Source organism: Mercurialis annua, linkage group LG6 (assembly GCF_937616625.2).
Source record: "Mercurialis annua linkage group LG6, ddMerAnnu1.2, whole genome shotgun sequence".
Classification (NCBI taxonomy): Eukaryota; Viridiplantae; Streptophyta; class Magnoliopsida; order Malpighiales; family Euphorbiaceae; genus Mercurialis; species Mercurialis annua.
This window is the reverse complement of record NC_065575.1, coordinates 36612630-36625437: the sequence shown is the minus strand read 5'-3', so window position 1 is coordinate 36625437 and position 12808 is coordinate 36612630. Positions and strand designations below refer to the sequence as shown.

The 12808-nt window shown below is 36.0% G+C and overlaps 1 protein-coding gene across 1 annotated transcript; it reads right to left on the bottom strand.

Annotated features, from left to right (window-relative positions):
• Positions 1-434: 434 nt before the first annotated feature.
• On the bottom strand, positions 435-1151 carry LOC126687818 (uncharacterized). Its single transcript, XM_050382375.1, has one exon. The coding sequence runs from the start codon at positions 1149-1151 to the stop codon at positions 435-437; it is 717 nt and encodes a 238-aa protein (XP_050238332.1).
• Between the last annotated feature and the right edge of the window lie 11657 nt (positions 1152-12808).

The following is a 12808-nucleotide window of genomic DNA, read 5'->3' as shown; positions in this document are numbered from 1 at the left end:
ATGCACGTTCTCGAATGAAGAAGGGAAATTCTTGAGATTCATGATATCCAAAAAAGGAATAGAGGCAACCCTAGACAAAATAAAGGCGACAATATACATGACACTTCAAAAAACTATAAACGAGATTCACAAACTCAACATGCGAATTATCTTACGTGTGCACGCTCCTCAATGGATTTTTCTAGTTTGAAATCTGATTTCTTAAAAAGTTTGTATTCAGGTTTGATTCCTTGGAAAATTTCTTTCACTTGTTCCTCTAGAACTTCACTAATGACATCAATCCTTATACATTCTTCATCCAATGAACTTTTAATTATTTGTGCCATATTGAATTCAACTTGGTCATCACCAATCCGGAAAAATCAACTTCCCATCGTGAACATCAATAAGTGCCCTACCAGTGTTCATAATGGTCGACCAAAAATTAAAAGACATTAATTATCGACCTCAAAATCCAAAACCACAAAATTAGCGGAAAATATAAACTTATCAACTTTCACAAGTACACCTTCTATGATATCATATGGTCGCTTAATGGATTGATCCACCAATTGAAGTAGCATTGATGTTTCCTTCACTTCACCTAAGCCAAGACTCTTAATGACAGATAACGACGTTAAATTAATGCTAGCTCCTAGATCGCATAAGCACTTACAAAATTCCATATCACCAACTACACAAGGAAAAGAAAAACTTCCCGAATCTTTCAACTTAGTTGGAATTTTCTTAAAAATGATGGAGCTACAGTTTTCTGTTAACAATATTGTGCCATTATCCTTCCATTTACTATTGTTTGTCAGAATGTCCTTGAGAAACTTTGCGTACTTAAGCATTTGCTCCAATGCTTCTGCCGGAAATAAGTGTATTTGTAACTTCTTGACCTTGTCCAAGAAGTTTGCAAATTGTTGATCATCCTGTTCCTTTTTCAATCGTTGTGGGAATGGAATCTTTGGAACAAATGGTAGTGGAACATATTTCTTTGTTGGTATATCTCCTCCATTTTCCTTCTCTATTCTCACTTCATTGAATTGCTTCTTCAATCGTTGTGGAAAGGGAATCTTTGGAACAAATGGTGAAGGAGGAACATATTTCTTTAGTGGAACGTCCACTCCTTGCCCCTCCTTTATATTCACTTCCTTTTCATGAACCATTGTTTCCTCATGATTCTTAGAGGTTAATTTCTAGATCCTTTCCATTTCTCAAAGTTATTGCTTCAACATGGTCTCTCAGATTTTCAATGTTGCTTGGTATACTTCTTTGAGTTTGTGTGGCCGCATTTATAGATAATCTACCAAGCTGGACTTCGAGATCATGCATCGCAGAAGACTGATTCTTGGTGATATGATCCAACTTCTCTTCTATCTTTTTCTGATTGGCATCTTGAGTGTTGAACCGATTAGCGATGGATTCCATGAACTTCCATATTGGCCTCAAATTCATCCAATCGGTCTTGTTGTGGTGGTATTCCTTGAAATTCAGGTGGTCCTTGAGAGGGTCTTAGAGCGTTATTTGTAGAATTGCTCCACGAGAAATTTGGATGATTTCTCCACCCTGGATTATATGTGTTAGAGTATGGATTGTTTCCACCTCTTCATTGGTCTTTTCGACTAACAAAGTTCACTTGCTCTGTTGAACTTAGGCCTGCCAAAAAACATTGAAAACTGTTGTGTCCACAGAAATTGCAACTAGCTTGCACGGCTACCACTGACATGTTGCATTTTCTTGGTCAAAACATCAACTTGATCTTGGAGTGTAGTCACTTGGTCCATTTAGTAGACACCTTTTGGCAATTGCTCCTTGGCGGGTGTTTGTTTTGCCCTCTTAGTTGATCATAGGCCATTGTTAGTAGCCAACTCATCCACCAAGTTGAATGATACATCAGTTGTCTTCTTCATCAACGAAACGCCAGATGCTTCATCTATCATGCCTCTAGTTGCTTTGCTTGCTCCATTATAGAAAGTTTGTATCAATAATTCATTAGGAAGATTGTGATAAGGGAAACTTCACTGAAGTTCCCTGAATCTATCCCATGATTCATGCAAATATTCACCATCGATTTGTCCAAAATTGGTGATTAGTTTAATGATTATAGCAGTCTTAGCTAAAAATATTTTAGCTAGTTCATTCCATGATGTCACTAAAATAGGTGCAAGCGAATTCAATCAAGCCTTCACTTTATTTTTCAATGTGAATGGAAATAACCTAAGCCATATGGCGTCGTGGATAACACCATTCATTTTGAAAGTGTCGCAAATTTCTAAAAAATCAGTTATATGAGCATTAATATCTGTAATATCCCGTATTTTTTTTTAAATTTTAATTATAATTTTTGCATTCCGTCAAGATTTAAGTAATTTATTATTATTATTAAATTAAATATGTTAGGTATGTATTTATGTTTATTCAAGAGAAAAAAAAAATAATAAGTTGACATGCATGCAAAGGATGCATGGACTTAATTCCATCAACATTTTTGTAATTGGCCATATATATTAGAAAAGCCCATTAATGGTATAAGAACCAGAAACCTATTTTTGTCACAGAATATATGTTTCTGCATTTTCTCTTTTTATTCGTTTTCTTATTTTGAGTTTTAAAACCCTATTCATTCGTTTTTCTTTTAAAACTCTAGCCGCCATTCTTTCTAGACTCTCTAAAACATCACCAATCATTATACCATTCAATCGTTTCAATCCGGTAAGCTTCTCATCACTTTTCTCGCTATCCCGTTCGTTATCGCTTTTGCCGTTTCTAACTCGTATCTCCGTCGTTTAGCATCAAACCAAAGCGGGTTTTGCTGGTTACATCAATATTCTTCATTATCTATCATCCCTACGTGTTAGAATCGAAAACGGTACGTGAAATTTCTTCGTTTAGACGCCGCTACGGTTCGTCGAGTTCTTTTGTTCTTACTGCTGTTTATCCCTGTGTTGCTGTTGATTTGTGTCTTGATTTTGCTGATGCGATTCTCGTTATGGTTTATTCGGTTTTGTCGTTTGATCAATATATTGCACTGCTCTTGTTCATAATCTGTCTTAATCTTTTCTTATTTGCTCCCGTGAGGTCCCTGTTGATCTTCTGAGTTTGTACAATTGTTTGATACATGAGTTTATTATGTAACTCTGAGATGTTTTGTTTTGATATCGATTTCACGTTGGCAAGAATGACGATTGGTGGCGGTGTCAATTATTTTGAATTCAAAATGTTTTGGGTTATTTGTTGATTATTACTATAATATGTCTAATTTCTGGTTCTTCGTTTATGCTGGCTTAAGCCCTGTATATCTCATATAGATTAGCATTATTGGTTTCACAATTGTTGGCGGGGTTTTGTTGCTTCAAAAGTGATAGGCTATGGCAACCTAACTTTTACAATATGTTTAATTATATTTGCTGGCTTCAGTTGGATTCTCCATTTAATAATGTTGCATGGAATTGTATTGGATTCATTAATTATTATGGTTTTAAGTGGCCACTTTCTTTCAATTGTATGAGTTATTTTGTAATTGGTTGGTTTTATATTTGTTATGATCATTTGATTTTCTTACACATTATTGGTTGGTTGCTATCTTAACTAATCAAAGGTGGTGAATTGATTTATGCCGATTTTAAAACCAGGCTTTTGTTTATTGTTTAGACGAAATCGTTATTTGGCAACATTATTTTTTTTAATTTGAAAATAATGCTGAATTCGATTTTTATCTAAATTTTTATTATAAACGGAAAGCGATATATATTTTTAACCAATAATATATAATTACTCGGGTAATTATTCTATTTTGGAATTATTGACTAAAAGTGTCAATTTGACGTTTTAAGATTTTAAACAATTTTTTTAATTTATTTTAATTAAGTAAATTGTTAGTAACTATTGATTACTTGAGTTTTAAGTTATTGAGTTCTGTTTTAAATATTGATTTATTATTTTATCAAATTGTTAATTTGGGAATTACAAATTATGATTTATAATTTTGATAAAATATTTTAGGTCGGGTTAGACTTGGGTCACCCGACATGTGAGGTAGCTTGGTAGTTATCGGTAACTCGGCTAACCCACTATTTGGAATTTAAATTAATTTATTATTTAAATAATATTAAATAATGTCTTTCTGAAATGAATTTTAAGCGAGAACTCAATAGACTTGTATTAATTGGACATTACATTTTAGTTGGATATTGTGAGTTGTTCTGGATTATTTTATAATGGTTGTTGTTGTGCTAATCCTATGTGTTGTCTAGTACTCTCTAGAGTTATAGGGTCTGTCTTTAATAATAATTTTTATACTTTGTCTAGACTCGTCGACTGTTCGTACTTCAGAGACGAACCAGAATTAGATTGCTTGCCAAGTTTCACGTGAAATAGCAAGCAATGAGTTTATATCTCTATTTACCTCTTTATTAAGCAAATGTTATATTTTGTATATATATGTATATGTATAAACAACTTTTGAACTGTTTTCGGCATTGTGGATTTGATTTGGAACGTGCTACTCGATGGGCATCATCGGGACTGCGTGCGCACCGGTAACGATTAATGGTATTGAGGTAGGTTTGAGATACGTCTCACCTTAGTGAGGGCACCGGTGGAAGATACGTCTCCTGGACTCACTATTTATTAAGTGATAGTCGGGGATCGGTTATTGAAATACGTCTCACCGACACGACAATAGATTTAGAATTGTGGTTTAGGGTTTCATTGATAATCCATAATGAAAATGTTTTATTAAACGTTTTTAACGGTTTTCATCTTAATAAATGTAAATGGTTATATAAACTCTACTCAGTAAATCTGACCCCGTTGTTTTCCCAAATTTTCCAGGTTTATGATTTGAGCATTGGTCGATCTCCGTTTCTTCATTCTCGGAGCTTCTTTATTTTATTTCAGAATAAAAGAGTCGAACTATTTTAAACTCTTAGACCGCAGTAGTAGTATCAGATCATTTATGTCTTCGTCTTATACTTATATTTTAGATCGTTGTTTATTGGTATGTTCCAACTGTTATTTTATCAGTTTTGGCATGATTACAGTGGTTATGATATTTTTATACATTGCCATGCTGTTGGAGTATATTTTGAAATTAAGCATACTTTGAATATATGTTGCTTATATGTACTGCTAGACTAGGCTGGAGTCTCGGTTGTCCCCGAGCATGTGGTTTTATGCAGGTACATAGTTGTTAATGATATTTAACTGTTATCCGCAAGGCTTGCTACGGGTTTTGGTACAACCATACCCATACCCTAGCGCCGGTCACGAGTCATGAAATTGGGTCGTGACAATATCCTTATTAGATAATCCATAGAATTGGATAGTTGATCGCAACATTCCAAGTAGTGAAGGCTTAATTTCAAAATTATTGGCCTCCACTCTTGGTCTAGCGATGTCGGGTTGAGAACTTGTTGATAAAAATACGCAAGCGTACTAATTTTAACTTGTAATATAGTGGTCTTTAAGTCCGGGTTGTCGAACCCACGAGAAATGTAGAGTTATGATGAGAATGAGTTTAGTTGTCACTCACTTCGTTTAGCACACAACAATAATTTAAATGAATAACCATAGCAGGTTATATCATTTAGTTTTCTAAAACACTAAACTCTGTAACCAGTAAGATTTCTCCTCAACTACTCCGCTTCTCTGAATTTATACTTCTTCCGTCAATCGTCTCTTGTACTACTGTCGAACGGCTTCGACAGTGTCATATGAGTACCTATGACACCTACCCATTTTCCAAAAATCATGTATCAACAATGTTTTTAAATTATCGAGTCTGAGAGCCAGTGCTCTAATACCAACTTTGTCACGACCCGAATTCCACCCTACTCCAAGTCGCGACCGGCGCTAGGGAATGAGAGTGGTTGCTCCGAAACTCGTAGCAAACTAAAAACCTTTAATAAATTTTGCAAATCAAGACCATGCATCACGCATAATCTGTTTTTAAAAAACATCGTTAAAATATTTCTCTCGTTTAACGAAAACACATTTCTGAAAACTAGATTTTAAGACCCTGACTGTATTTCAAGAAAGCAGAGCGCAAACATAAATCTCCTATTATGTACCTGCTCTGTTTTCAATACAGTGCTAAAATGCTAAAAACATAAAACCAATGTATCTCTCAAAAAACTGGTTAAAGCATTTTAGAAAACACGCAGGTTTTAAAACATATATCCTATAAAGTAGTTCAAATCAGAGTTTATCAAAATAGTTTGAACTACTGTAAATAGAAAGACAGACTTCTCGGTAACCAACTACTTGCAGCTCTACATATATAGACGACGACTTCCGAAATGATTGTGGAAGCCTGACCTCATAGCTCTATAGCCTGAAAGGGAAAACAGTAGGGGGGAGGGTTAGAAATATAAATATTTTTGAGTGAGTCTACACATTTACAATTGAATATTCAAATCGCATATATATAAAGCATTTATATTATAAAATATTACCAATTACTTGATCCAGATGAAACCTTACAAGGTACAAGGGTCTCAACTTACACAACATGGACCTTAGACCGTGAACTGAATCACTACTGTTTAAGCCGGGTGTATGGACCGTTACTGTGAAACTACCATCACAGTGTTACCTGTGACCGTAACCATTCAGCCGTTTCAGACCGCGAAGTCAGGGTCGCTATGCCCAATGACATTAACTGACCTCTAGACACAATCTCGTATCTAGCGTGCTACTAGTGATCACACATTGCAATCGACAACCAATAGGAAGTTTGTTCCAATGGATCTTTCATGGTCGAAATATACTATTGCGATTTGTTATTTAAAACAGTTTAAAAATAAATATTTAAAAGTAAACTCACAAAACCGATGTCCCCCAAATGCATATGCTCCTCCTAATCCACTAGTCAAACACTCTGGTGTCTTGACTCGGCGGATTGGCTACTCCTCGAATCAAATTGGGATTCAAATGTCAAAATATTTCCAGTATCGAGTCCCTAACTTTAATCGTATCTTATTCAAATATTAACTCGTGTTTCGTTGAAATCGGCTAATCGACGACTTTATTGTAGTCTTTGCAATTACCACGACCTTGACGTAACACGTTGAAATATTAATATCCTAATCATAATATAAAATTATTTTAACGGCTTTCTAAGCCGCTCTTAGATTCGTAAACTATATATTTAATTTCTAATTCAATTATTTTTTCTATAACTATTTAATTGCCTGCATTGACTAACTAAAACAAATAAAAACAAAAGGATGAGAACATAACTTTGCCAAGCTTACGAGAGGTCTTATTTTCCTCTCTTTCTATGCAAATGAGATGGCCTATTTATAGGCCAATTCCACCGCCTTAACCTTTTTTTTTTCAAATTACCTGCTTGCCACGTTCTCTCTTTTCCTTTTATCTTTTATCTTTTTCATTTATTTTTTTCTTCTGTTCAAACACACACACATATATATAAACCTATATCCTTTAATTTAATATCGGGGCTACATTTATATATATTAACATATATTCTTTAATTTACTATCGGGACTTTCAAGTTTTGACATTCTAATTTTAAAGTGTTATCTGAAACCTGTAACTCTCCAATTAGAGTGGCATATTGATATATTAATTTAATATATTTTCAATCTTGATACTTGACTTATTCTGACCATTAAAAATTACGAAGTGTTACACAATCCTTAAGTAAAAGGATTTAGCCAATCATAACTAGAATAACATCAACAACTATGCAATAAATATTAATCATAGCAAGCGTAAGAATGAAATACCTTGAGTAACAACTGAAATACCTTGAGTAACAACTGATAGAGAAACAGTCATTCAAATAGAAATGGAGCTTGAGCAATAATGGAAACTTGTATTGGATGAGAAGAACTAAAATCAAAATTTGAAAATTGTATTGATGAATACTAAGAACAATGAAGATCCTTTGCTAAAAGTTGAGAGCCAAAGAAATAAAACTAATTATTTGATTGATGTCTTACAAAAGTGATAGATCAAAATAACCTAAAAAGATAAGATGTCTTATATAATTAAGCAAATAAGGAAAAATAAAACATCCTATTATAAATATGTTTGGCCAAAAGGGGATGTGGCCAAGAAAGCACAACGGCCTAGAAAGATATGTTTGCTAAGATTTTTCCCTTTCTCAATCGAGAAACTTCATTAAAACCGGCTTCTCGGTTGAGAAGGCCTATTTTTCCAATTTCTGCTTCTCTTTTGGGGTACTTCTCGATCGAGAAGCAGCTGAAAGATGGGCTTCTCGATCGAGACAGGGCTTGAAATTGCTCGCTTGAATGCCAACTTGCTCCAAATCTTCAATCCAACTTCTGACTTCCATATATCTTCAATATTTTGCTCTTTTGGACCGACAAACCTTCACATATGCTCTGTTTGACTTGCAATGCTCACACACGTAATAAGAGACACAATCGCATAAAACACATGATAAAAACATACAAAGCGATGTAAAAGTGATTTGATAACATAAGAGTGTTTTACTTCTATCAGCACCATTCAACCAGGGCAGAAATTTTATTAAAAGAGTACGATTATTAGCGTCTACCATGTTGTTCTCCGCTTTTTTTTCTGGTTTCCCTTAAATGCTTGTTGATCTTCGGAATGTATTCTTCGAATTTCGAATTCGAACTTCAGGTTCGTGGCATACACTATGTAAATCCTATAAGAAAATAAGTTCAAAGTAAATTGTTAAAGTAAATAAAAAGACATTAATACTAATAAAAAGAAAAAAGAATAAAACACACACAAACAAAAACGAGAGAGGAAAAACACAAAACAAAAAGAAATAAATTAAATGAAGCTGATGGGTTCAAAACTGGGACCAAAGAAGCTGTTGGCCAATTGCCTTAATTAAATAAAAACAGATTTCACTGAGGTCCAAATGGCCATGGCAAAAATTCTTGCAATTATATTTGACGGGAGTTCGTTTTCGTTGGCGAGCAGACTATTCCGACCTAGTAAAATAATACTAATTTCTTTTAAAAAATAAAATTTGAATAAAATTAAAAAATATTAATTAATAAAAACTCACAAATATGGGACATTTCCATATCAAGGCAGCAGGTTACTTCTTCTCTTGTTTCCAATTTTTTCTTTCCTTTCATTTGGAAACTGAACGTGCCTCCGCGTATTTTATTTTATTCTTGGCTTCTTGCTCATGATAAAAGTTTTTCGAATGCTTCTTTGGTGGCACGAGGCATTTTAAACCCGGATCTCATTGGTTGTGTTAGCGCAGCAGAAAATAAATAAGAAAAGAGAAAAGAATCACACAAGGTTTTTACGTGATTCGATCAATGCGATCTACTCCACGGGCAGAGAGAGAATTTATTCTATATGTTTGTTGTGTGTTTACAATAGGGTCATCACCTCTATTTATAGTGAACCCTTAAGACACAATTTAAGTCCTAATCCAATAAGAAACTAGACTATAAATCCTAAAAGGAAAACAATGCTAAACAAAGGATTAAGTATCCTAATCTAAATAGGAACAATATATCCTAATCCAAATAGGAACAATATGAGCCATAACTCAACAATCTCCACCTTGGCGAATACACCCAACAAGATTAATCCTGAAACCTTCTTCAGCAAATCACAAGGACACCAAATTGCATCACATAATAAACTCTCCACCTTGACTTAAAATTACTCCAAAGTCAAAGTTAACCAAGACCAACTCTCTCTCTGCCATCCATGCCCCTTAAGGGCCTCATGCGCTGCGTACATTGACCAAGTCAGATGCTTCTCTACTCTGCACTGCCTCTTTATACGACTGCGGCTCATCAGAATCAATGATCTCACCTATTGCCAAAGCATAAGCCATAGGATTAGTATCAACTGTATCAACACAATCCACATATCTCATTGGTGTTCTAATTTGCCTTCTTCCTCTCCTTGTTGCTATACTCTCTTCTAGCACTTCTTCATTCGGCTCGTTTATAGGATCAGTAGTAATCCTATTTGGAGCTACAAACTCCACCTTCTGGCTAGCACCCAGATCAGTTTTTCCTGCAAGATCACCAAGTTCCTCTTTCTGGCCAAACATAGTAGATTCATCAAAGGTTACGTCTCTACTAATAATCAGTTTTGGAGTTCTATCCATCTCTGTGCACCACAGTCTGTACCCTTTAACTCCAGTCGCATACCCTAGAAATATGCATTTCATTGCCCTCGCCTCAAGTTTACCATCATTAACATGAGCATAGGCAACACAACCGAAAACACGCAAGCCAGAATAATCAGAGGGTTTACCATACCATACCTCTTGAGGTGTCTTCAAATCAATTGCAGTAGATGGCGATCTATTCACCAGATAACAAGCAGTGTTAACTGCTTCAGCCCAGAAACGCTTTGGAAGACCCGCGTTTAATCGCATGCACCGAGCACGTTGTAGTAGTGTTTGGTTCATCCGCTCTGCAACCCCATTCTGCTGTGGCGTGTACCGTACAGTGTGATGCCTCACTATACCTTCCTTTCTACAGAAGTCATCGAATGGTGCATTGCAAAACTCTAACCCGTTGTCCGTCCTGAGTGTCTTGACCTGTCTATCAGTATGTTTTTCAACCATGGTCTTCCACTCCTTGAACCGCCCAAACACTTCATCCTTCGATTTCAGAAAATACAACCACACCTTTCTCGAGTAGTCATCGATAAAGGTCACAAAATATTTGAGTCCCCTGTGGGATTCAACCCGAGCAGGACCCCATAAATCCGAGTGAATATAATCCAGGATGCCTTTAGAAGTGTGCCTTCCAGAAGTGAATTTCACCCTGCGTTGCTTGCCAAGAATACAAGTTTCACAGAACTTCAGCTTCCCCATTTCCGCTCCTTCTAACAACCCTTGTTTACTCAATATGGATAGCCCCCTCTCACTCATGTGACCTAACCTTCGATGCCACAACTCGGTTTTACCATCATGTACCTCCAAGGACCGAGCAACCGCCACAGTTCCCACTACTGCACTTCCTGTGAGAATATAAATGCCGTGTTGTAGCATACCCTTCATCACAGTCAATGCACCTTTAGAAATTCTGATCTGTCCATCTCCACCTGAGTGGTTGTACCCTTGCTTGTCAAGTGTACCCACAGAAATCAAGTTCTTCCGCAATTCAGGAATATACCAAGCATCAAATGTTCTAACCATACCATCATACATCTTGATCTGAACAGAACCACTACCCTTGACAGCAAGCTCCTTATCATTCGCCACCTTTACAGTGCCATTCCACTCCTTGAAAGAATTAAACAATTCCTTTCTAGAAGACATATGATAAGATGCACCAGTATCTAGGACCCAGGTACTATCAGAACTTGATGTACTCACAGTCAAAACATCACCGCTTTCTTCCTCATCAGAACTCTCCTGTACCACAGCTGCATTAGCATTACCGCTTAATTCCTTGTTTTCGCCACCCTTTTTCAGCTTCGGACAATCTCTTCTAAAGTGCCCCTTCTCCTTGCAGTGATAGCATCGTCGTCCATTAGACTTCGATTTGGAAAGCGGCCTGTTTCCTTTCCCACCATCTCTCTCATGACTCCTGCCCCGACTCACCACAAGACCAGAAACCGATTCCTCCTCATTAGAGTTAGAGACCTTTTTCTTTAGTTCTTTGGATTGCAAAGCATCCTTTACATCACTAACAGAAATCGAATCTCTACCATATAACATTGTATCAATAAAGTTTTCATATGAATTGGGCAAAGAACATAAAAGAATGAGGGCTTGATCCTCTTCTTCAATCGAAACACCAACACCTTGTAAATCTATAACAATTCGATTGAAGTTATTAACATGATCTCTTACCTGAGTATTTTCCGTCATCCTCAATGTATACAAACGTTGTTTCTGATACAACCGGTTTGTAAGAGATTTCTTCTGAAACTTGCTCTCCAACGCTCCCCATAAAGCATCAGCAGTTCCTTCACCGATAACCTCTCTCAACACCTCATCAGAAAGACTCAATAGAATCGTACTATGTGCCTTTGACATAATATCTGCCTTCTCTCCCACAGACAAACCTTCCGGTAAATTGCTTTCTCCTCCTAACGCCGCTACGCATCCTTGTTGAACCAAAACAGCCTTCATCTTGACTTTCCACAAAGTAAAGTCATTCGAACCATTGAATTTCTCAATATCAAATTTATGAAGCGACATCTTCAATCAACAAAATACCTAGAATCTCAGATTTGAAATCTAGGCTCCGATACCACTTGTTAGCGCAGCAGAAAATAAATAAGAGAAGAGAAAAGAATCACACAAGGTTTTTACGTGATTCGATCAATGCGATCTACTCCACGGGCAGAGAGAGAATTTATTCTATATGTTTGTTGTGTGTTTACAATAGGGTCATCACCTCTATTTATAGTGAACCCTTAAGACACAATTTAAGTCCTAATCCAATAAGAAACTAGACTATAAATCCTAAAAGGAAAACAATGCTAAACAAAGGATTAAGTATCCTAATCTAAATAGGAACAATATATCCTAATCCAAATAGGAACAATATGAGCCATAACTCAACAGGTTGTTCGATCTATAAGTTGGAGGAAACAAACATGCATATTATCTGTCAGTGCAGTTTTGCTAGGAACTTTTGGTGCTTCATCTTAGCAAAATGTGATATTACTTGGGTCACGCCCCCATCGTTATACATTTTTTTCAGCATGTGGACTTCTCTCCCTCAATCTTCCTTCAAGGAATTGTGGCGGCTTATATGGTTTTTCGGAATTTGGGAATTATGGAAAGTTCGAAATAATAGGGTGTTCAATAATTTAGAGAATTCGCATGAGTCTTTAGCTTACTTATGCATTACCAAGGCGG

Excerpts from the sequence above, each read along its gene's own strand:
- LOC126687818 (XM_050382375.1), bottom strand. The coding sequence starts at position 1,151 with ATGGTTCATGAAAAGGAAGTGAATATAAAGGAGGGGCAAGGAGTGGAC.